This window comes from Triticum dicoccoides, chromosome 6A (genome assembly GCF_002162155.2).
Source record: "Triticum dicoccoides isolate Atlit2015 ecotype Zavitan chromosome 6A, WEW_v2.0, whole genome shotgun sequence".
NCBI classification, from domain to species: domain Eukaryota; kingdom Viridiplantae; phylum Streptophyta; class Magnoliopsida; order Poales; family Poaceae; genus Triticum; species Triticum dicoccoides.
The window spans coordinates 2938054-2964036 of NC_041390.1; the positions used below are offsets into that span (position 1 = coordinate 2938054).

The 25983-nt window shown below is 43.1% G+C and overlaps 3 protein-coding genes across 3 annotated transcripts; all 3 read right to left on the reverse strand.

The window, feature by feature from the left end:
• Window positions 1-506: 506 nt before the first annotated feature.
• LOC119319197 (thiosulfate sulfurtransferase 16, chloroplastic-like) lies at window positions 507-1363 on the reverse strand. The gene is made up of 2 exons (XM_037593682.1): window positions 936-1363; window positions 507-850 (listed from the first exon to the last, which is right to left on the reverse strand). The coding sequence occupies exons 1-2, from the start codon at window positions 1251-1253 to the stop codon at window positions 755-757; spliced, it is 414 nt and encodes a 137-aa protein (XP_037449579.1). The 5' UTR covers window positions 1254-1363; the 3' UTR covers window positions 507-754.
• Window positions 1364-11152: 9789 nt separating this feature from the next.
• On the reverse strand, window positions 11153-11745 carry LOC119316274 (protein NUCLEAR FUSION DEFECTIVE 6, mitochondrial-like). The gene is made up of 2 exons (XM_037590580.1): window positions 11584-11745; window positions 11153-11490 (listed from the first exon to the last, which is right to left on the reverse strand). Exons 1-2 carry the CDS (start codon window positions 11718-11720, stop codon window positions 11358-11360), a joined length of 270 nt encoding a protein of 89 aa, XP_037446477.1. The 5' UTR covers window positions 11721-11745; the 3' UTR covers window positions 11153-11357.
• Window positions 11746-21769: 10024 nt separating this feature from the next.
• Window positions 21770-25120, reverse strand: LOC119314655 (red chlorophyll catabolite reductase-like). Its single transcript, XM_037589364.1, has 2 exons — window positions 24707-25120; window positions 21770-22587 (listed from the first exon to the last, which is right to left on the reverse strand). The coding sequence occupies exons 1-2, from the start codon at window positions 25022-25024 to the stop codon at window positions 21964-21966; spliced, it is 942 nt and encodes a 313-aa protein (XP_037445261.1). The 5' UTR covers window positions 25025-25120; the 3' UTR covers window positions 21770-21963.
• Between the last annotated feature and the right edge of the window lie 863 nt (window positions 25121-25983).

The following is a 25983-nucleotide window of genomic DNA, read 5'->3' on the forward strand; positions in this document are numbered from 1 at the left end:
GGGCCCTCAGCGACGACAATGACAGATAGTCTGGATCTTGGTAGTGATGATGTTGGCACAGGCAACCTCGGCAGCATTGGCGTCGGTTACTACCTTGATGATGTTGGTGACAATGGCATTAACGGCGACCTATGAAAGTTCAGTGGCATCGCCTTTCTCTGACTCGGTACAACTTGACCTATGAGCCTATTTATACCAAACTTGTATGCTTACTTATAGCCCACGTGTATCAATTCACAAATTTAGGTGAAATGTTGTGGTATTTCGAGCGTATGAAGAGGGCCTAATCACGCAACTGGTAACTCATTTTGGATTACTAGTGTTGGACGAAAATAGCCCTTTTGAGGAAAACTTAGGGGTTCTATCGAAGCACTCCTCTCTAAAAGTTACTGTCTCAATTTCTGTGTTGTAAAATGCATTTCTTCCAATTTGATCCGCTGTATGAAAAAAAGAACTGGTAGAGAAACACTTAGAATAATATAAGCTTGGGCAACCAAATCGGTAGGTAACCAACTGTGCCTGCCAACAGTTCTTCCCTTCCTTGTCCATACATTCTCGAAGAAGACCAATCAATACTCGGGTAACAGTAGTGCTATTGAATGGACCAAATCGAAGTCCAAGATGCATATATAGTTTTATAGTACATACAAAATGCCTTCTTTTCCTTGGAAATTTCCTCTATACATCATCAATAACAGATTGCCAATTAACTTGTTCCTGAGAGCCTTAGAAAACAAAGGATATGCCGGCTGTATTAGTGAAGGCTGGCTGCTGCTGCCAGCTGCGGGTAACTGACGCTCTTGAGCAAGGAGAGGTAGCCACCCTCCAGGTTCTTCACCTTCGTGAACCCCTGCACAGACCAACCAATCAGTAAATCGATCCACACATCCATAAGTCAGTGAGTTCAACCAATCAGTCGCAAGACTACAACTTACGGCGGCGACGAGGTCGGCGGTGGCGAGCCTGGACCGCACCCCGGAGCGGCAGCCAACGAGGAGCCGGTCCTGTTTAGAGTGGAGCGCGGCGACCTGGTCCACGAAGTCCAGGTTGCGCTCCTTGCCGTGGGGGTTGACGGAGAGGTAGTAGGGCACGTTACGCGCACCGGCGACATGGCCCCGGTCGAAGTCCTCCCACATGCGCACATCCACGTACCCGTATTGCTCCGACGACGCCAGCAGTGCGCATGCCGCCTCCGTGTTCACGCTCTCCACCGCCAGTCTCTTCTCGACGTCGCTGCTTCCCAGGGAGCCCATGGACGATGGATGTGCGAGGAGAAGAAGAAGAAGATGATGATGAAGGAGGGGAGGTATGCAGGGTGGGTCTGGTTCCGGGGGCTGTGGAGTGGATTGGTGAAAGATGAGTGTTACCTACGTGTCTTATTTATAGAGACAGAATGGTCGATGTTTCTCATGGCCGGGTAGCCGCATCCATCACTTACTCACATCGATTACAAAATCGATTGCAAAGTCACTTGCCTCCTTCCTTCGTGTCGATCATATCTTCTTATTCTTCTTCTCCTTCAATTATTGGGTACTTGCATTACACTTATGAAAAACGTCAACTACATAGTACGTACACGCTGTATTCATTTATTTTTGGCTGTAGTATAAGAATCTCCTTTTGCACCCTCCTGTATAAATTTAAGGGTTTTAATGCATCATGACAAGTGGCCATGTGCTTGCTACATTATCGCCTTGCATATTTGCATGTGTATGGTTGGTGCCAAAATCCCAGCCAGCCAGCCATGATCAATCTGTTAGCTGGCCTGGGTACAGACGCATGTAGGAATATTTGGGTGATAGATGTTAGGTAAAGGAGAGCACAAGTCTAGATTGGCATGATGATGCGGCGACACGACCATGCTCGGAATAAAGAAACGGCCAGATCAGTTGAATATCTCCTTGCCTCGTGGGCGCCACGTAGGCTCGCGATAAGTGAACCGAAAACATCCATCTTGTTGCTCGAAAGCAACCCAAATGCTCTGTCTTCGATTGGAGCAAGCAACTCAATCATGAAGGATATGAAATTGATAAGGATTGCTTAGGCGAGGGCTCCACCTCCACCTTGTCTATTTATCCATCCATAGACATTTCAACCATCCTTCGCACATACGGCACATATTCTCTCTTATCTCCCCCCCACCCAAAAAAAAGAATAGTTTTCCAATGCTTTGGTCGCCAATATTATTTTGAGCATTTATATTAGAAACATGAGAAACCAGAAGTATAGATGTGTCCCACAAAAATCTAGGAGCCCTGCAGGCGATTTGTGTGCAACTCTTTGCCAGAGGCGTAGAATAGGAGCACTTGAAAACGATATTCAGATCAGCCAGGGGTGGAACACGAGATTGCTATGTTGAAGATGCGGCGCCGCGGCCAAGGGGCACAAATAAACATACGTCCAGATCAATTGAATCTAGCTAGTGGCGGCACGTATGCTCCTGATAAGTGAAGAGAAAAGATCTTGTTCATCAAAAACGACCCAGTGCGTGTGGTTTCTCTTTCCATTGGAAGGATCAAACAACTCAATCATGGAGGACATTGAAAGGGATTGTATCGGTGGGGCTCCTCCTCATAGCCTGCTTATCCTATTCATCGCTATTTCCATGTGCATATATGGTCGGCACATATTCCCTTTTATCTGCTCTTTTTTCAAGAGAATAATTTTCCAAAGCTTTTGCCACCAATATTATTTCGAATGTTTAGATTAGATACATGAAATACAGATGCATAGATTTATCAAGATAATACTGTCAAGCTTCGATGGTGCAGAGATCTAGGTGACGAGCATACTGTGGCGATACAGCAGGAGGATTGCATTCAGCAAGAACAAGACGTTGCTGCTTAGTTGTTTTTACTACTGCTAGGACGATTGTAGGCATGTCCGTAGAAAATTATGGTAGCTTAACTTATTTTGGATCGAGTTGTGACTGATGGCACTTGTTATCCACTGTTCGCAGTATGTAGGGTGGTTCTTTGGTTGTAGCACGAAACGTCAGTCCTAGTATGCATCTAACCTGTTGCCTAGTTTCTCACTTTTTCATCAATCAAACAATAATAAATCACAGCATATTTCGAACTGGCATTGCTAAAACCAAATTATTAACATGCACTGCAACGACCAGCATTCCTCCAAGCTCGATGAGTAAATATTTGTTGCCCGACATGCCCTCAGCACATCACATATTCCTTCTTCTTCTTGTGAAAAAAATGGTTGCTAGTTTCTATAGGAAACGGTCAAAAATCCAGCACTATACACTAACATGTGATAAAGAAGCACCAGATGATGCTTATAACAGACAAAAACAGCAAAAGTTTTGCTGTATGTAATAATAGAAATGGTATCCCAATGGTCCTCTCGTCCCTAGGCGCCCGCTGTCCCCAACGTCCCAGTCTGCCGCCGTGGCACCGCCCACCAACAGCCCCACCCCTTAGCTGATTGTTCCAATCTTCGACAGCCAAATTTTTCGAAGTATGCGAGCTCAAATGGCCTGAGTGGCATTGACAGAAGTATGCGAGAATTGGAGTGCCGTTTTTCTGAATCGCTGAAATTGAAGTGGCATTTTTCGGAATCGCTAAAATTGGAGTGGCATTTATCCAATTCAACCCTTCATAAATAGATTCCTATCATATCGCTTCCTAGCCATAAGATTTGAAGCATAGCAGTCGTTGGATGACTATGGTGGCCCCTGTGCACCTCTCATGCGCAATTTCCAAACAAGAGCATTGATTACATGGGATTGATATTAACTACTGGCTAATTTAACGTGTCCTATTTTGCGGAAAGTAATTTTGGATTTTATGGAGACTAATAACTCTGGTGAAATGAAATTTCATGCCATATAGTTTGCCTCTTGCTCCCATACGAAGAAAATATTTGTTTCCAATTTTGGCAAACTTCATTTTTTATGTGACTTAAATTTGCATCATACCAAGAATATTTTGCCTCCATTGGGCAAATGCAAAAAATATAAATGGTCAGAGAATTGTCTCGTTGTCAAATTAAATTCCTACTAAAGAAACAATTTTTTGTTTCTATATAAATGCTGCTTCCAAAATAGAGAAATTTTGCTTCCAAAGGAAAGTGTGCTTTCTTCTAATGTAACAAATACAATATTTGTTTCTATGGACATTGCTTCCAAAGTAGAAAATAATTTGCTTCCAAAGAAAAAAGGTGTTTGCTTCAAGGAAACAAACATTCCTGTCATCTCACCATGATGCGGTGACACGCCCAAGCTCAGAATTAAAAAACGGCCAGATCAGCGAAAGTCCCCTTCTACTCAAGAGCTCATTTGAGCTCGGTATGAATAGTAAAATCCAAAAATAATGAAAAAAATCAGAAGTGCAAACTTTGAAAAATGCTCAAAGTGATTGGAAATTTTCATTATGAACATGTAGATGGAGATGAACAAAAAAAGGAAGAAAATATGTGAGAACCAAGGAAACGGAAGACAGAAAAAAAAACACACCTGAGAAATGAAGAAAGCAGAAAACCCAAAAAAAACATGAAAATCCGTGAACAAACAAAGAAAAACAAAAAATACTAATGAAAAATAAGGAAATAAATAATTAAAAATAAATAAAATAAGAAAAAAGAGAAAAATATTAAAAACAGAGAAAGCGTTAAAAATCAAAGAAAATGGAGGAAAAAATAACTCTAAAAACTGGTGAAAAGTAAAGAAAAACAAAACAACATGAAAACACAAGCAAAGAAAAAAAACAGAAGGAAAAAAACAAAAATAAAAAAATAAAAGCAGATGAAATTGAAGTGAACAGCCGACGAGCGAGTAAAAGGAACCCACGCATATGGGTGGGTCGCTGAATAGCAGGCGCGGCTAAATCTCGCTTGACATGAGTTGGATGCTAACCTCTCCTGAGGGAGCGCCATACTGGACCAGGCCAAATCATAGGAGGCTGCAGCCTCGTTTTTTACACACACACACACACACACACACACACACACACACACACACACACATATATATATATATAACAATAAACACTCTACATGATTATTTGACCAAATGTTACTCTAGTTTTAAAAAATATTAAATTGTCTAAAAAATTGTTTCTTATCTATACAAAAAATGTTTTAAAATCATGTACATTCCATATGAAAAAAGTTGATCATGTATTTAATAAACTGTTAATAATGCATTTGTAAATGTGGACCATCTATCATACAAATCTTAAGCATATATGTCAAAATGTTAAATATGTATAAAACATGTTCCTGATAATCTCTAAATACATTGCCTATGGAAAAAAATGTAAAAATCAACAACATATTTTTTAAAAATATTATTAATTTATTTGGGAACTATTAAATATGTATATAGAAAATGTTAACACATGTATTAGAAAATGTTTTAGATGTATACCGAAAATGTAGAATGTGGATTAAAAATAGACATCGACGCATTCATTTGAAAATAATAATAATCTTTTATATGAAAAATATATAAAATGTATTCAAAATGTTCTTGACGTATACAAAATTTAATGTGGATATAAAAAACTAAGAAAACCAATGAAAACCGAAAATATACAACGGAACCCAAAAAAAGAATACAAAAAGAAAAACAAACAAGTACAAAAGAATGGGGAATAGTAAAAAACCAAGAAAGAAACAAAGAAAAATTAAACAAAACACGTAAAAACCATGAAAGGAACAAAGAAAGCCCAAGAAATAGAAGAAAACGAGGGAAAATAAAACACAACGAAAACCAATAAAGATATAAAAAAACAGGTATACAGATGGAAGAAAAAAAGAAAAACTACAAAAATACCTGTATAGAAGCGAGAAACAAAAAAACAAAACAAAAAAGCTAATACATCAGAGAATTGCCCGACGAATGAACGACCAAGTAACATGCTATTAGGCTGCTTATGCGCCGCAAGCTGCGACGAGGGGTGCTACCATCCCACTATAAGTAAGATATAGTTCCCGCATTGAATATCTACCTAGCGTGTACCGCCCTCACATGCTGGTATTTATATGGGCCAGCCCTTTTCCGGGTTTCATCCCCGACAGTTTGAGGAAGGCTCTACAACCTTCCCTGAACCGTTTTTTCCCATTCGCTTTCTTATTATTTTGTCTTTTTTTCAGTGGTCTTTTCTTTTCCTTTGATATTTATTTTTATGGTTTCCTTTTTAATTTCCTTTTTTTGTTTTTTCTTTCTTTCCAATTTTTTATTTTTTTTCCTTTTTAGTCTTGTTATATTTATTCTGGTATTCACTGACATACACGCAAAATAGTATTATATGGTTAGCGATTTGGACAAATGCTCACATGATGTTTCATGCACCTTTGATCTAAAACGTAGGATGTTTGAATCAAGTTCAAAGCATATATATACCAATTTGCAACAAAGACACGTGATCAAATAACAGAGTACTTCAATTTTTTGATAAAGAACAGAGTACTTCAATATATGTTGCCAACATTTTTCCTGTTATCATGCATGCTTATTGACCAATCAGCATGAAGAGGGCAGATGATTAATGACTTGCCCTAGATCATTTTCTTATATGTGATGTGCTACCCGTGGTCGTGGGAGACAACAACAATACAACACTCCGTTTTTTCTATCACAGTAGGCTGCACTTGGGCCTATCTTCATGTTCTTGCATCTAATCTCACATGACGCTAGCCCGCATTCATAGTCAGCCACACATGTTCCCTCTAGCCCTCCAGTCACCACTTCATCTGCACATACATATTAACAAGTGAGATTGCTTGTTACCCTCCGCCCCACAATATAAGAGCGTTTTGCAAGCTATTGTTAGCATACAACGAAAATATAAGTTTTTCCACGCATGACTCAGCGCACTGACCTGACAGTGATACTCCTTGATAGAAGCAAAACGTAAGCACGACTAGAAGAGCTGCTACGAATACGGCAGCCCTAAAACTAAGGTTGTTCTTCTTTGCAAAGGCCATTTATCTGTAGGTCAGATCAATGCCCAATAGCTAGTTCATGTTCTATTTCGTAGCTAATATCAGTTTTTCTTGTTTACATGTCTACAACTGGATCGATATTCCCTTCTTATGTACTAAGGCAAGGAGGTACCTTGTCAGGCAAGTAGTAACTATATTTTTATCACATGCCTAAATTAATTCATGTATATTTTTATAACATCCTATCCTTGTTCACACCAGATATGCGTATTTTTTATTATTACCACAATTTAGGTATTGTCTTAATCCATATAGATATAAATATCTCAAACCAGCCAAGAAGTAATTCTCTCCATTTCTACCACTAACTACTTTGCAAATTCGCCGCATTGTTACACATACAAAATTACCACTGCATGTCTTAGTATCTTTTGTTTTGGTCGAGGTGTTATTGTATTTTGGAGTCACTTACTTGTTGCTATTTATTTTTGGTGGATTTATATTATTTTTTGGTCGTTTTTTCTTGCATGGACGGTATGCGGATTGGATCCGTAATTAGGCTGTCACGGCCTTTCAGTCGTGCCTAGCTATCACGGGCTTCAAAAGCAGCTCAAACGAAACGCAATGGACACCACCACACCACAAGGCCTAAAGCCTATGTAACAAGGCAATAATGGCAGTGCTCGGCTCAACATGAATACATGGATGGTTTGTCCATTCTTTTAAGCAGTGATCCACCTCGTCGATTTTCATTAATAAACCATTAGTTTTACATAACAGAAATGCAAGCAAAATAACTGAAAAGATGGTTATGGAACTGTAAGAGAAGCAGGCCAGTAGCCAGCAAAGACATGAGAGAGAGAGAGAGAGAGAGAGAGAGAGAGAGAGAGAGAGAGAGAGAGAGAGAGAGAGAACTTATGAGACAGGGAGCAGTGGCACAGGACACTGCACCGCCAGCCGATTGCCCACGAATTGGTCGGTCAGATCTGCCTTATGAGAAGATCCCTCGGGCCACATCCTTGCTGCAATTTGTTCAGTAATTCCAGTGCCAACAGCTTTGTTAGACAATCCTGTTGCATTAGCATGTACGTAGGGTGTAGTGCATGTTTGTTTTTCTATAAAATATTTGTAGCGAGTGTGCGCACTCCTGCCTGTGATCCAACAATTGGTATACCGAGCCTGGTTGTGGCCGGAGGCGAATCGGCGACGGTGTGTAGCGATGGGAGATCAGTCACCGAAGAAGAGCGACGCTGGTGACGGCGGAAAGTACACGCCGCCGAGCAAGAGGCTTGGAGCTAGCGGCTATGGCGATGGGACGATCGTCGTGGCCGCGCCGGCAAGGAGCGTCGGAGTGCCGATTCAGTACCCGCAACTGACTGAAAGCAATTATCAGTTGTGGGCGGCGAAGATGAAGATCATCCTCAAGCTGATGGGAGTGTGGTCGGCGATCACCGCAGAAGACGTCGACGAGGCCAAGGATCAGGGAGCCATGGCTGCCATCTCGCAGTCCGTTCCCGACGACGTGATGATGTCCATCGTGGAGTACGAGTCAGCGAAGGAGGCTTGGGATGCTATCCGTACCATGCGCATAGGCGATGAGCGTGTGGTGCAGGCGCGCATCAGCCACTTGACAAGGCGCTTCGAGCGGCTAACCATGGAAGATGGTGAAGAAGTCGGTGCGTTCGGGCGCCGACTCACCGCGCTCGTCGGAGAAATTCGAGCACTTGGCGAGAACTTGCAAGAGCACACCGTTGTCAAGCGGCTGTTCGCGGCGGTCCCGGATCGCTTCCTGCCGATAATCGGGACAATCGAGCAATGGGGCGATGTCAAGAAGATGTCGGTCGCCGAGGCCATTGGGCGGCTACGGGCGTTCGAGGAGAACGAGTCCGGGCGGCGCCAAGACCGCAGCGACGACGGTGAGAAGCTGATGCTGGTATCGCGTGCTGAGCTGGAGGCTCTAATCCAGAAAGAAAAGAAGAAGGGAGAAGGGTCCAGCAGCAGCGGCAAGGACGGTGACAAGAAAAAGGTTTGTGGCAAGTTCGACAAGTCCAAGATTACCTGTTTTGAGTGCGGGGAGAAAGGACACTTCAAGTCCAAGTGTGAGGCGTGGAAGAAACCAAAGGCGCTGCTAGCTGCTGCGGACGTCGACGACGAGCCGGGGCTGCTGATGGCAGTCTGAGCTTGCGCCAGTGGCAGAGGATCACGCCGCGGATGTCGTTGAGCCAGAATGCATCAAGGTGAAGGAGGTGCTTCACCCCTTAGCTGCGGTGGCCGAGTTGGAGGCTGCCACGGCCGAGGCTGAGCGGCTACGCGGGGAGCTGGCCGCGGCCAATGCGAAACTGAATGGCATGTCCGATGTGTACTGGACACAGGCTGAGGCGTTGGTGCATGCTAGTGAGGAGAAGGCAAAGTTCCTGGAGATGCAGCGCGTGATCTGTGATGAGAACGCGCGGCTCCGGGGTCTGGTGATGTATACTGCTGCAGCGCCCGTTCAAGTCAAGGCGGAGCCGGCCATAGGGAGTGCAGGAACCGCGGCAGCAACGCCGCAAGCAGACAGGGTGCCCATGACAGCTGAGGTGACGTTACCGGTACTGGCATCGGCGAGCGCGACGCCGGCCATGACTACACTCGGCATGGAGAAGCCGGGAGTGGAGCTCAATGGTAAGAAGTCTCATACTGAAATGATGCAGATCACGGATGAAGCAAGTGAACTTTTGAAGAAAAGCAATGACTTCCTCTTGCTGAATGAGGAGAACGTTAAACCTTTGTTGAGTATGGATGCATCAGCTGATGCATGGTGGCTTGATAGTGGTGCTAGTAACCACATGACTGGCTCACGGTGCAAATTCAAGGAGATAGATGAAAGCATCAGTGGCCATGTGAAGCTTGGAGATGGATCTACTGCTCTGATTAAAGGGAAAGGTGCAGTCATTGTTGAATGCAAGAGCGGTGAGCAGCTTCATCTGACTGAGGTATACTTTGTACCAAGTTTGTCTAGTAACATAATTAGTCTCGGTAAACTATCAGAGGATGGCAATCGAGTAGTGCTAGGTGGTACATACATGTGGATTAGAGACAACTTTGGTAAGGTGCAGATGAAGATTAAGAGATCACCCAACTGGCTGTACATGGTGCTACTCAGGACAGTTGGTGGGGCTGCTCATGTGTCGTCAAGAAAGCGGAGCCGAGAAGCTCTGAGACTCCAGCAGCAGCAGCTCGAGATGGAGATGCCATCAGTGGACGGGGGTGTCGCCCACCGTGGCGTCAGCTCACGAGCATCAAGCACGGAGGCGGGTAGCAAACGCGAGATCAAGTAGGCTACCAAAGATCAGGTGAACATCATGAAGCAACAAGATTAGGGGGGTGATTGTTAGATAATCCTGTTGCATTATCATGTACGTAGGGTGTAATGCATGTTTGTTTTTCTATAAAATATTTGTAGCGAGCGTGTGCACTCCGGCCTGTGATCCAACAAGCTTCAGGCCTGTTTTATTCCTTACATGATAAGTGTTAGATGGATGGATGTCATGCACAGGGTAGCTAACATGCATACTTACCAACTGACTTCTTGCAATGAAAACTATGTTAGCACTAATATTGATATGATTATCAGTGCAGGTGCTCAAAATCAACGAGCTGTAGAAGTGTTGGCCGAAAGAATTGGTGTGCTAGTTTCATGCGTGTGTTAGCATGTTGGCTAGTCTTGTGCATCCTGGAGTGATTATAGGAGAGAGAGATAGGATCATGTATTTAGTGTTTGGTTACCACGCCATGTGGCCAAGCATGGTGGCTGGGGAATGTGTTGATGTGTAGGTGTTATTTAAGCATTGTAATCAGTTTGATTATGCTAATGATAAGAAGAGGAAAATGTACCATATGTGTTTTCACCAGGAGAGAAGGCAAAGCTAGTATTCTCCTTGGTGAAGTGTGTGTACATACGAGCGTGTGTTCTTGAGATACAAAGAGAAAAGTTTGAGATGCATAATAGAGTGGGTCAGAGCGAACAAAGGGGCTGCGAGGTGCATAGAAATTTAAGAAAGTGGTTCAAGTGGATTGTAGAATTCCTATGTTTTTCCCTCGAAACGTTGTTTCGATTTTTGAAATGGGATATTTACGGAGTCCCCATGAATAGGAACAAACCCTATTTCATGCTATTTTCATAAGATTCTTCTTTCTTATTCTTAAGCAAGCCCTCGAGAGAGGTTCGACCTCCCAAAGATTAAAGAAAGACATCGGTATTAAGACCACTCCCTGAGATCAAAGGATAATTTATTGGTTATTCCTTTGAACCAAAAGCATAAATTTCCCATTTGTATGTTTTGAACCAAACAGGTCTTAAAATGGCCAAAAGGAAGACCTATGGTTGAAGTGCTTCCTCTACGTAATCAATAAGCACAAAGTGTACATAATACGCCAATTAGCTAGACATTTGAACAAGAGATAAATTGTCTACAGTGTCAATTATCTTCAACGATCCAGCCGATGCCTTGGCCGGGCACAACGGCGAGCATTGACTTGAGCAGTGCGGCGGCGGTGGCGCTGTGCAGCGGCAGCAGCGACTCCAGGCAGAAGCACGCCTCCACGGGCAACCTTGCAAGCACATATAATAACAACTAATGACCGTCACATACTTCCTGCTGCTAATTGACTGGTTGGGGAGCATGGATGAATCTTGGTACGTACCTGAGAATGCGAGGGGGCGCAGACAACAGGCGGTGGGCGGAACGACGCCCACCTAGGCCGATGGAAGACGGTCTCGCCGGAGCAGCGCGGAGAACGGAGGAAGAGGAGCGGAGTAACGACCTGGCGTCGGCGGCCATGGTGGCTTGCCGAGTCGGGAGTAGGAGGGAGCCCTACCGAGACGCTGCCGTACTTGCAAACAGATTTATTTTTTAGTTTTATAGTGGGAAACATACGGATGGAGTGAATCCAGGCCGTCCATTCACAGCCGAAATGAGCGCACCAGCCTATTGGGCTATATTATATGGGCTATTCATTCCAACTTATATTTTGTGGGTCAGTTTATTTTTTTCCCGAGTTGAGAAGCTCACACTCCTGATTTCATTTCAAACAAAACCAGCAAAGTTGGCCTGATTCGTCATAGGTGCGTACGGATTTACCAAACGAGAATGTTACCGTGCTGACGTTTGCTTGGACAGAATGACAAATTAAATGTTTATCACGACAATTTAAATTGTCACGCGGATGGAAATTTCTTTTAGCAAGCACAGCAAATCCTGACAGAAAATTGAACTGCGCTGGATTTACCATGCTTGCTAACTAAATTTACCATCCTCAAGAAACAGAAATTGCTATGAAAAACGTTCGCATTTGCCATTCTCCCCAACGAACGTTCGCTGGTTTTAAGCCTGTCCTTTACCAAACCTGTTGGAATCTTGACAACCCACTATAAATCTAGCCATCCTACATTGAGATCTAGCCATTGTAGATCATCACAAAAGTATTGTTTATTTCCAGAGTATTTAATCCCAACCCTCTTGATACCTAACATTGAGATCGATTGTATCACTCCCCACCAAACAATCTTTGGGTTGACAAACTTTATCTCAACTTACTACATGGTACTTTCTATCTACCTCTTTTCCATGCAAAGTAACCTTTTCATAAGAAAATCAAGTCTCTTACCAGGTCCATTAAGTAATTCAAACACAGAAAACATGTGCGGGATAGCATATTTAAATCTGATTGATATATCAATTTGTGAAAAATACACATGGTCAAAGAACAGATTACTTCAATATATGTGTGGCCAACAATCTCCTCTTATCATCCTTCTTGACCAAACATGCAGAAGACACATGAATTATGTTCTTTGATCATTTTGCATTTTTTTCATATGTCATGCGCGGCATGTAATTGTGGGTGGCAACAACAATAGGGAATTGATTCGGCCTTAATCTCACAACGGGCTGCACTTGGGTCCATCTTCATGATCTGGCACCTAACTCCACACGATGCCTGATCACATTCATAGTCAGCCACACATGTCTCTCCAGTCGTATCGCTCATCACTTCATCTACACATAAATTTGTATTCACAAATGAGCGGGACCATTAGCATACAATCCATCTAAAAGTATATGCACGCACGCATGACTTAGTGCACTAACCTGACACTCCTTCATAGAAAGAACCAGTAGCCATGACTAGAAGAGCAACGGCGAATATGGGAGCCCGAGAACTAAGGTTGTTGTTCTTGGCTAACACCATCATGTGTTCTCCTTATATAACACTTTATTTGTTTGTCTGACAAGAATTTGATTGCCTCTTCTTATATAGAGGCACGCAGGGAGCTAGCTAAGTTGTTGACCAGGCAAGTAATTATACTCTTAATTATGCGTCATCCTGTTTTTATCATTTAATGCCTAAACGAATTCCTATGGCTATTGTCACATCCTATATATTCTTATGCACATGACTGATGTTTCCTTTTGATTATTATACTATTTTAGCTAATATTATTACACTATTTTAGCTAATATTTTAACCCATCCATATACTATATCTCAAACCAGGCAAGAACTACTTCTCTATTTCTACCACAAACTAGTTCTGGAAATCGACTATATAATCTGCCTCATTGTTACATATATATACAATATACTACATGCCTTATTATCTTTTGGTGTCTTTTATTGCATGCCAAATTTAATCTCTGATTTTATTTCAAGCACATCTTAAGTGATTGAGCAACTAAATTTGATGGTTGATGGTTCCTCTCAAATTCTATATGTCGTTAAAGTTTCAATTGTGGTTGTATGGTATCTTCTCCTTGCCTAGTGTAGTTCATGAAGAATTGCTGAGTTAAGATTAATCTCTTATTTGCTTGGTGATGATGTTGGTAAAAATTTTGATGATTAATTTTTTGTGCTTCTCCTCCTTATAGTACATGTGAATTACTCCCTAATCCAACTAACTTATAATCTGTAATTTACCGTGTTACTCTAAGAATTGTTGTTCAGCACCGAATCTAACAAGCGAGCGTTTATTGTTTTCTAAAAAAAGGTCCCCAAATAGTAGGCCATTATGTTTTAAAACAATTGTTCGTGCTGGACGTATTTATCTATTGTTGTTCTTTTTGCAAGAGGACCAGGCTCAAATTGTCCTTTTCTTTTCTGCTTTTCTATTTTTCCTTCTTGAGAGAAAGAAAGTCACAGTTCTCAAAACAATTTATATTATTACCGTTTAGCCTATTTTTTCAGATTTTCTCATGTACTTCGTCATTTGTGTACGTGAACCGAGCGTGGATAACATAGGCACCACACGTGAAGTAAAAGTTGCATGGAGGGCACTGGTGCATCACGCATGAAGCAATAGTTGTGTCTCACGTGAAGTGCATGTTTCATCCAAAGTCCGAAACCCGGTTTGGACCGGAACCGGTGACCTCAATGATTGGTTGGTCTCTGCGGAGATTTCACTCTATTGAACGAGAAAAAACTGATCGAACCAGATAGTTTTCTAATAACCGGTTTGTTCATAGACGATTCTAGAAAAAACTTGCAAATTGTTATTTTATATGTGCAAAATTTAGGGGCGCGAATCACTCAATCCCTTCCATTCCACAAAATCAGCTCCACCCATGACACAATCCCTCTTCCGCAAGTCCCTTGTCTGCTCCCTGGTCCGGCCGCCGTCCCCCATCATTCGTGTTCGTCTAGGAACCCATCAAGAACAAGAAGCATAGGAGCGGGTCCAGCAGAACGGCTAGACTTAGCCGAGGCCAAGCAAGGGCAGCACCTTTTCATTTCATCTTCAAATTTTAATCTACTATATCCTTTGAACCAAAAGTTTAAATTAACTTTGGTTTGCATATTTATGTTCAATGTGACGAGATCTTTCAAACAAGACCAATCTTGCATACATTTTGACAACTTCTAAAAAATTCCAAGTTTCAAATATTCAAACTTGATAGCCAAAATATTATGTGTTTACCAAATTTCACCAAGTGTTACGGTTTAGGGCTCAGGGCTTAGGGTTTAGGGATGAGGATTTATCATTTAGTCTTTAAGATTTAGTTTTATTAGGTTTTGTGTTTAAATTTTAATTTTGAAACTTGGTGAATTTATCCTTAGTACTTATCAAGTTTCAGTATTTTAAACTTAGCAAAGTTTGTAAAACTTGTCCAAATGTGTTCAAAAGTGATATTGTTTCAAAGCCTGAGTCACAACACACACAAATGTGCAAATAAAATACAAATTGGACTTTTTGTTTGAAAGATGGAGCATATTAAAATTTCCATGTTAAAATAAAAGGCATGAAAGGTGTAGTTCGTGGACAGTGTTGTCACTGCCAAATAGTATGTCATGCAAATATTCACAAAGGATTAATACATGTAGAAGACTAGGTTTTGGCTATGCAACACATGATGTATTGATCGGGTGCACCAGACACGTATATATGTTGTACAAGGCGCGCCACAATCTCAACTATACAGAGAACTGGGAGGTGGGCCTATGACACAGTTATACATGCACAAATGTATTCAACAAAACCTAAGCACATGCGGGGACCGATCTACTTTAAGCATCATGATGCAATCATGTCGCCCGATATCTGCATGCCACACCCCTTGCGCGCCACAAATCATCTCTCCTAGAGGCTTGGGTTTTCCACTTCTCAAAAGAAAAAAGTTTAGTCTCCCTAGCCTGCATGACGAGGTCAAATTCTAACGAACCAGATTTTTCATTTTGAGAAGGCCACCATTAACCATAATTCTTCATCGATTAGTTTTTACTTGTGTCCATCTGTGTAGTTTGGGTGGAAAGAATGTACTACTTTCCCCCGCAAAAATAAATTTGAAAGAAAGAATTCCTGCTTTACATAATGCGTAGTTTGAGAATAATATAGCACGACATGTGCTTCAGATTGTGAGCGGAGAGCAGGATTGGGTTGTCTCGCTCCAAAGCAGGCGCATGGGTATCGTGCTTGACGGCTAGGTGGTGTGACTACAAGGAGAAGTCTCTGTTCTGAACCCTGAAGCCTGTGGGATTGCTTGTTTATCTGAACAACGAGCTCCATTTTCTCTGCTAAATCCTGTAATTTGTCATGGCAGTAGAGGCCACGAGTGGCCACGTCAGTCCTGATTTGACTGTGCAGATAAGGCTATGATCTAAACTTCTCTGTCAGAAAAATGAAACAGACACGTAATACGCGTCATCCCACTTATTCCCGCGCAGGATCAGCCGTCTTGTGGGCCGTGAGATTCATCTCGTGCAGCCTTTGGATCGGGTTGGAACCACTAAACACAGCAACTCATTCCTTCTTTCACACTTCACGTAGCAGTAACGGCGACCGACTAGATATGTGGCGCCACTACCCTTACAATATGAGCGGCTGCTCCAAGTGTGGGTTTGCAGACCCGTCACATTTTTTCCGGCAATCCGAGATAGATGAAGGGGGGCTTTGCGGGATTTCAGACATCCTTCTGACCAGCCAAAAGACATCACGTAACGTCTTTGCTCTGCGTCCGTCAAGGACGGCTAAATGCAATGTGCTAATTGTGACGGGTAGCTAGCATTTTGCCTAGTACTCCCTCTGTAAACTAATATAAGAGTGTTTAGATCACTATTTTAGTATTCTAAACGCTCTTATATTAGTTTACGGAGGGAGTATGTTTCATTTGACGGAAAGTGCTAATTAATGTAACTTTGTTATGCACATTAAGCGGTCATTTGGCAGAAGGTACTTTTATATGCATTAGTTGGAGTTTATTTGGCGGAAGCCTAATGCTTAGCACCTTCCGTCATGTGCTTCGTGCTTACTCGCATGATATAGCCAGCTAGATTTGACCTAAGCTACAGAAGCACTATAATTGGTGGTCTTCCCCCCAACTAAAAGCTACTATATTTTACGGTTGGATGACCAGCTGTTGCATCAATGTCCGCGAACTGGTTCATCGGTCCGTGAATGGATGGGAGTAAATTTGCGGGTCAACGTTGAAGATGCCTTTAGATACAGAGATAGTAATATGTGACTTTTTCTATATGAACTGTGTCCACGGGAATCTAGCTTTACAAAACAGCGGGTATCGGTGGACGGCAGAAACACTATGCGTACCAGTTCGACGTTAACAATTAGTCTACAGTAGTACGCGTTTGGACCAGCTAACCCGAGAATGTATCCGAGAACGTATCCAGTGCAACAAGCCAACTCGTGCACCAGATGCGCCGGCTGCACATGAGCCATCTGATCAGAATGGGAGGGACCGGATCCATCTAAGACGTGGGTGCTGGTACATTTTGCAAAGGGACCTTGAAGTGTAGCTAAATTGCGCGAAACAACCTCCAAACTCCACTTTATTCGCCATCTCCTGTATCACTGGACCGCTCTCCCTCGATCTTCCTCTCCTCTTCCTCGAGAACTCCCTCTCCCTTTCCGACTGCCGGCGTTGAAACACCAGCGCCCAGGATCCAAATCGTGTGGTTGAGCGGCGGCTTGGTGTGATTGCGCCTATGTAGCGACGCGGGGCTGTAGCTCTGTGGATGGACGGTACTTCTGCATAGGATCCGTTTCCGCCATTACAGCTCAAGGAGCAGAGGTATGTGTACTGTATTTAGTTCTTATATTACTCATGGGCAGCCATATTGGTTCTTCTGGTTCCTTGGTTTCCCTAATTCGTTTGAACCCATTTCAGAAATTGAGCAGTATGGGCGCCTAATTTATGTGTGAGATGCAGCCATAATGCTATAACTATATCACTAATTACAATTGTTAGAGTGGAAAAGAGATGTGCTATGTCTGCTCTGATCCTTCATCTGTATAGACCTATCATGTACTTCGCTAAATTTATACTAAAGTTGTAAATGAATGACTGAACATGTATGTGAAAAATGATTACCTGTGAGCCCGCGTACATGGCAAGAGTTTGTTCATTACTACTTTTTTCTGTGATGTTAATTACTACTCCCTCCGTTCGGAAATACTTGTCATCAAAATGAATAAAAGGGGATGTATCTATGCGTACACGCATTATTTTTTATGTGAAAAATTATTACCTGGGAGCTCACATTTGCAGGTGTTTTGTTGAAGCATGCATATGTTTGGTTTATCTAGTTTTGTATAATTATGCTATGTTACTCTGAATGAGCATTACTGTTAGCTTCAGGAACTTGATTGTATGACCCCGAAAGGGAATTGCTAAGCCTAGTTTCACATAGATTTCAAGATTTGGTTCGTCTTTATATGTTACTTCCTTTTGTAGACAACTGCTATGTATTGTGCTCATGTGATTATTTGGCCAATTAGCGCAACCTTATTACTATGTGTACTGAGCACAATTCCTTTTTCCCCTGTGTGTTGTTGCTCTGTACTGCAGCAGCAGCAGCATCTGAAACTTTGAAGTTAAGTGAGAACATGTTCAGCATCATCATCTGAAACTTTGAACATAAGTGAGAACATGTTCAACTGTAACAGATATTTGTAGCATCATCATCAGAAATTCCTGCTCTATACTTTAGCAAGTGAGACTCTTCTAATAGACACACTCAAACAAGATTTAATTCTGAGCAAATATGCCTTAGTTTTTCAGCATTATAAAGACAATTGTGATCCAACCATATCACTTTCGATCTTAGCACGGCCTTGCCTGGATGGCTCAAGTTCTGAGGTTTTTTTCCTAAATTTTTCTTTGGCCAACACGCTAACCCTTATATGATTGAATCTTGTTTCTTACTTCTAGGCAGCTGTATTGTTCGTACTTGGAGTTTCAGAGCCGGTACATATTCAGTCAAGTGCAACGGGGAGCAGAGGGGGTGGCACCATGCAATCCATGATTAGTGTTAAGCCGTGAGTTGATGTAACTGGGGTTGTTTTGTGTGGTTCGGGTATTTTGGATATTATCCGTAGCTCGTTGCACTGGATACATTAGCGAACTCATGCTACGGATGCACCAGCTGCACATGGCCCGGCGGCAGCGGCGGCGGTAATCTGAGAGAAAGAAAGAATGGAAGAGGATTTTACTGTCCCGGCTGGATACACACGTGAGATGAGAGGGACTTGGTGTGGCATTGAGAAATGGAAAAAAATGGGGTGTTGTGCAAAATGTTCACTAGTGGACCGCGTTGCTACATCTGTACAGCTCATTTTCCATCCAAAAGTCCAAATGGTTGGATCGTAGATCGCATCTGCAGGTCTGATCGTATGCTAGTCCTCCCCAGCTAAAGGCTTTGGCCAGCACGTGGAGCAGGGTCCATAACTTCACGGATGGCTTGCATGCAGGATGGACCAGCTTGGTGTCAACCATTCGTCTGGTAGCATATGTGAATGAGATTTAGGTGACTACAGTTAATTCTAGGCTACAACCAATGGGAATGCACACATTTGTTCAGTACGGATTGGTAAAATTTTAAAGTGATCGCTTTGTTTTTTTAAGAGAAGAAAGTGATCGCTTTGTGAATTACGGAAAACAAAGTGTTTCTCATTGTCTCTGCTTGACTAAGTCGGTTTGCGGCGTCGTTAGCCTCCTTGAACGCGTCGTTGTGAGGCCTTGTTCTAAGTCTTCAACCCTTTACCGCGAAACAGCAGGAAATATGCCATGTACCGCGGAACAGCAGCAAATGTTTCCGGGGGCAGGACCAATATCTTTTTTCATAACATCCAGTGTGGTATAGTGTCCTTGCCAGCTAGGGAAAATATTGTATTCTTTCTCTTCTTACCACTAACAATATCGAAGCCAAGCAGGTTCCTCTTCAGTCAGTAAAACTATTATGTAGTTCAACATCAATGTGAACTTTTCTATCATACGATCTAGGAGGTAAAGGACGGTCTCTTCATGTTCGTCTAAAGTATCAAACTTTCCCTTAACACTACTAGCCTACAACCAACAGGAATGCAGGCATCTACTAAACATGTATCTATGGCTAACCATTATATGGGTGGTCTATTTTATGGACGCTATATAGTGTGCAATAGAGCTAGCAGCTAGTTTAATTATTAGCAAAGTTTTAAATAATGGGCTATGCCATATAGCGGCGGCTCCACGAGCAGCTATGAAAAGCTATAGCCGAGCTATAGAGAAGCTAGCCCCATTTATAGTTTTTCTTAAATCATGAACTTTAAAAAATACACAATCCGGCATCATATATTAAATATCACATATATTTGATACACACATGTTCGGACATGAAAAAGACCAATAACGGATCATACATCCTAACTCGATAACTAACCTTTACATCAATACATCATATCTCTGCCTAATAATAAAGCAACAATTATTTCTGGTCGTCCGTCGTGTTTCTTTTCAGAAAACCCCCTGTCTTTCCGACAATTAACCTGTGGTCCAGATTGAAGTAAGAAAGAACCGTTTTTTAGTTTACATAAAAACCCCTGGATTTTATGCTAATTAACCCACGGCGCAGATTTAAGTCACAGCGAATCGATTTTTCAGTTTTACATAAAAGCTCCTGATATCTACGGAAATCACCCCATAGGCTATTAAAAATAAATACATATATTCAAATAACCATATCTTTTAAACCTAACTCCAATTTTAACATGTTATATATGGAATTTGATTAAAACAATATGTAGAATTTGAATATGATGTTATCTAACATGTTAAATGTTTTTAAAATGATATTTAGGATACAATGTTAATCAATGGCGCATGGTCCGTCTTTATTTCGTACCAACGCGGATCCATATTGCAACATGTAAAAATTGAACGTTAATAACTGGGAAAGATTATAATCCTTGGGCATGTTGTACTTGCACCAGATTCTCTTTTTGAATATATTTCATGAGATAAGACCTTACGTATGTACATTTTTCTGCAAAATCCACGCGCGTACTTACCATCGGACTATACTTTTTTTATAGTGAATACACAAACAATTTTTATAAGATGTACATACATTTATCAAATTCATGAACATCAGAAGTACATGAATGTTTATTTTTCAAAATATCCAAACTATTTGTGTGATAGTGATGCACATTCATAGTGGAACCGATAAATACAATTTTAATTTGTGTTCCATCTGTTGCATGTGATGATTATACATGTAGGCTTTCTTGAATAAAACTTAATTTATAGACCCTGCCTTCTTAGTGTCAAACAACACCACAAAGGTGCTGCCTGAGTGTGGTTGTAGGTGCTTGCCATCAATATGACGAGTCAGAATCAAAATTGAGCTGAACTGATAGCGGCTTAGATAAATCTTTTTACTCCCCGTTGCAACGCATGTGCACATTTGCTAGTATATCCAAAACAAGAAGGGTGAGTAGGGCAGATGGATGACTTTGTAGAACTCACTTGTGTCCCCCGCAGGCTGCAGCGGCTTGGTGGCGCTAAATGACTTCAAATTTGGTGGTAAACTAAGATTTAGTGAGCTATTAGCTTCATTTTTAGTTAGCAGGAGGGCTGTTCAAATTGTGAGCAATGGCCACTAAATAAATTAATGTACAATATCTCGCTAATAGCGTGGTAGAGCGTGCTAATAACGTATTTTAAGGGCCATGCTATTTTGTCCTAGCATGCTATTTTTTTCATTTGGTTTAGTTGAGCCATGTGTACTCACCGAGAAAATTAAACGCGTTCTTGATTTACATACCATACTAGCCCATGCACCAACCGCATGAACTTCATCCTGACTTTTTTTTGTCCGTCGGCATATATCACTTGGTGAAATATGTGTTCACGAAATATTTTCTTAGCATGCAACACAGAAACATAAAAGGAGGCCTGACACTTACGCAACACCAACAGAGACTACATAAATTCCAAATGAAGAAGCTGATTTCCTAAAAAAAGGACTTTCAGGTCGGGATGAAGCAACTTGGCAGAATATACTTCAGCAGAACTTGTTGTGTGCATTGGATGAAGTAGAGAGCATGGCCCGTGGGTGTACTCTCCTTTTCAAGGAGAGAATAAAACTACCAGGCAAAATTATTTGTGAACAAAAATACTATCTTATTCGCATTGCTACTTAGTAGGAAGTCGCTTTCTGCAGCACAAAATGATGCCATACACTGCTTACAACTCACAGATTTTACAACAGGTTATCATTGGATGCAAAATGATTACATTTCTGCTTCTGAATCCTAGGCCTCTTGTAGTTGTACCCCAAAGGCCTTACGGATTTCAGCAATGATGTGGCCAGACACATCGGGACCAAACATCCTAGGCAAATTTGCAGTTAGGTCGACCTCGATTGATTTCGATCTTACAGCTTGGTCCCTTTTGATCATGATCTCCCTCTCGGCCTCTTCCATTTCGGAGGTGTCACGAGCACAACTATGAAGCCAGATTTGAAGAACCTCCTTCACAGCTGATGCCAGATGACCACACACTATCTCTTCCAAGGTACCCTCCCCTCCTTGCCCGCAATCGATGGTGACCGACACCGCTGTTGGAGAACATGCACTGCGCACAAAGAGCGATGGCGACCGGTATGGACGGGTTTGTGGCAATTCTTCGATCTTCTCACGTTGCTTGTCCAAGTGAGTATGTTCATAGTACTTTTGGAGGTACTCCGGGTGGAGCGCGAGGTCTTTCCGTGGGAGCAGATCAAGAATCACAACCATTGAAGTTGGGCTGCCTTGTATGAACTCCATGAGGAAATGTGGTGCATCCGTCAAGGCATTTAGGAAAATAAGGACCGACGTAATGTCGATTGCGCCATTTGGGACTTTGCAGTGAAGTGACGAGTGCAGCATGAAATCAATCTGTAGACAAGAAATTATAACATTTAAAGCGTACAAATTTTTCTCATAACTTGGATTATAGATCTTTGTTTGTATGGTTGTCAAAATGGGGGAAATATAGTGGTTTTCTGAGCTCCTATGTAGGCACACTCGCTATCCGTACTGTCCATCCATGTGCTGAAATTTTTTGGATCCACGGAAGTATTTTTTAATAGACCCGTGGGAGTTGTGGTGTAAACTTAGTTGCAGACATGTGTTGTGCAGTCGTGCTATTGGTTGCTAATTTTGGGCTGGCCACAGCACACCAAAATATGTTTTTGCAGTTTAATTTGAATTACAAAAATATCTTATATTTTAGTAGAGGGGTAGTAGTTTTCTTTTTTGAAATGGAAGATGTACCCTCGACCTCTACATCTGCGCAATGCATGCAGCCATTTTATTAATTATTCATAAAGCCCTTACAAGGTAATACATCAGTAGTCTGAAGTCACTATCTTAGCAACACCTGTCGTTACTCCTATCCCCGTGATGAAGGAGTGCCGAATGTCCGAACCTAATACCAAACAGATATCGCACCAACACCGAACATCTAATGTCGGATGCCCCATCCAAACTACAATACCTGGACTAGGTTACACACCGGTTCGGTGCACTTTCAGTGGACACCACATGCGCATGCTGCAAGGGCCATCACCTCCATCCATCGATCCATCCTCAGATCAGATACTGACGCATCGACCTTCTAGTCCTCTCTACCATCGATGCCACCACGACGCAAGACAGCGTCGTCCTCCTGCACGAGTCCATCGCCACTCATCGGACGCCGAGTCTTCACTGCGCCACGCCGCCAAAATCCACCGCCATCGATGTGCAGGATGAAGCACCGCTCCACCACCTACCAACGCCCAACCACCAAGCCGTCCACACGTCCGTCCAGCCGATGAATGTCTCCACAGATGATGCCCCCGCGAGGGTGACGACTAAAACATCGCCATAATCCGGTCTAGGAGATCCCTCAACGCCTCCAACGATGGGTACAACGCCCACGGCCGCCGCCGTCAATGGTAGGCTCTTCCAGTTATGAGGTTTCCCCCAGAAACAGTGGAGTGAGCGACGCCCTCACCATCGCCTCCAACGAGGAAAACGACACCCACGGGCGCTGCCGACGATGGTGGCATCCTCACCCACTTCAACAACTAGGCCACCATCTCCTCCTCCACTTGACCGTCGCTGGAAAGCCACCGCGAGGCAACACCCATCGACCAGATCCCTTTGGACCGATGATGAAAATAGCCAAAGGTAGACGAGGTCACATTGCTGCGTGACCGGCGCCATGGCCACACACACGTCATCTCGAGGCGCCCGCTCAAGATCCACCATCACAGCCATGCCTCCAAGCCGCGACGGAGGGACGCCCCGCCACCGCCATCATCCCCCCGCACGGGCTTTGCCCAGTCGGGATCCGGTGGAGGGGAGGCACAGGGGAGGGGAGAGGAGGCGGATGGGATCTGGAGGGGAGAGATCTGAGGTAGTAGTAGACAACAACTACACACGTGAGAGTGAGAAAGAAAGGTTGCATAGTAAACTGAAGACAAAGAAGCAGTATGAGAATATGAGACACAAGAGAGGAAAAGACAGAGAGAAAATCCAAATTGAGTGTTTGGTCTGTGTAACAAAATATGTTCAGAGCTATCGATCTATCGATCTATCGATCTATCTAAAGACCAAAGTCTTTTCGAAACATTCTAAAGACTGAAGTAGATTGGAATTGGACAGTGGTGAGGAGTGTACCTACATGAGTCTCATCTACCACTTTCCCTTTGTATCAGTGTGCCTGGTCACCTTGATAACTCTATTCTCCCTTCGTTTCTAAATATAAATTTTTAGAGATTTCAATATAAGCTACATACAGAGCAAAATGAATAAACCTGCACTCTAAAGTATGTCTATATACACCCGTATGTAGTCCATATTAAAATCTCTCAAAATACATATATTTAAAAACAGAGGGAGTAAGATGTGTTGTTCTTCAGCGAGCTACTAATTCCTGGTAACTTCAGTTCAGGCGTGATGAGTTTTGTCCACGAGGAATGGGGGGATATTGCAGTAGGAACGGGGATGTAATGGAGAGAGAAAGTACCGACGAGGCAGGCTCGCCTCGGCGCACGTCCAGCGTGCCGACGGCGGTCCCAGCGCTGTTCCGGAAGTCGGCTACGTCGACGGGCACAGCCGACGGCAGCAGCGGCACGGCTGCTGCCGCCTCGGCTGCCAGCGCTCGCGCTACCTCCCGGTGCGCCAGCGACGGCAGCGTTACCTGCTGCTGCTCCAGCGGCATGCGCGCGCGCACGGTGGTGCCCGACCTTCTGCCCCTGAGAGGCGGAGCCGCGCCACGGCCGAGGCGGGAGATGGTAGGGAGCGTGGGCGCAGCCACAGAGAGAGAGGTCGCCGGCCGGAGCATGGCACTCTCCACTGCGTAGACAAGGAGATGCCAAATACGGTTATCAATCCACGCCGAGCAGATGGCAGCTTAAAATCACATCACATGTGATGCCGGAAGAATGGCCAGCTGACACCCCGTGAAGGCAAGGTACTCATGATTCCTGACGTGAACGTGCTGCTGCCAGGCGGGCGAAAACACCTCGTGAATACGAGTGCTACTCCTGTACAAACACGTAGCTTCAGTATGCGGCAAATTTAACAAATTTGACCTGTATACGAAATCAAATCATAGAATGAACTGCCTGTAAAACTATTTTACGTGGGTGACCTTTTTGTGTGACGCCTGACACGAAGGCGTCACAGTACACTGTGCAACGCCTCACAGATAAGCACTATACGCCTGGCCAGCGTTGCACCCCAGACCGCCTAAAAATTGCTAAGTCATTGTGCAGCGCCTGAGAGCTAGGCGCTGCACTGTATAGTGTGGCGTCTAGCTCTCAGGCACTGCACACCGACTTAGTAATTTCCGGATCACACGGGTGCGACGCTGACTAGGCGTGTAGCGCCTATCTATGAGGCGTTGCACAGTATAGTGTGGCGCCTTCGTGTCGGACGTCACACAAAAAGATCAACCGCGTGAAATAGTTTCACAGACAATTCATTTTGTAATTTGATTTCGTCCGTAGGTCAAATTTATCAATTTTGCCTCAGTATGCTGAGCCCCCTGTCTCCCCACCAACCGGCAGGGTCAGCAGGTCCAAAGCGCCTCAGTATGTTTCTTTAGGCCGTGGAAAGTATTATAAGTTAGGATTATGCATATACGATAGTAGTGTATGATACTATCTCGATAATGAATAATATTATTGATAAATGTTACACATTAGATGATGTGTGACGGGTTTTGGTAGACCTATTTTGCTATGAAAGTTACGTAGGGCGTGATCTGGGCTTGTTTGATTGGAATGCACCAGCCCAAGC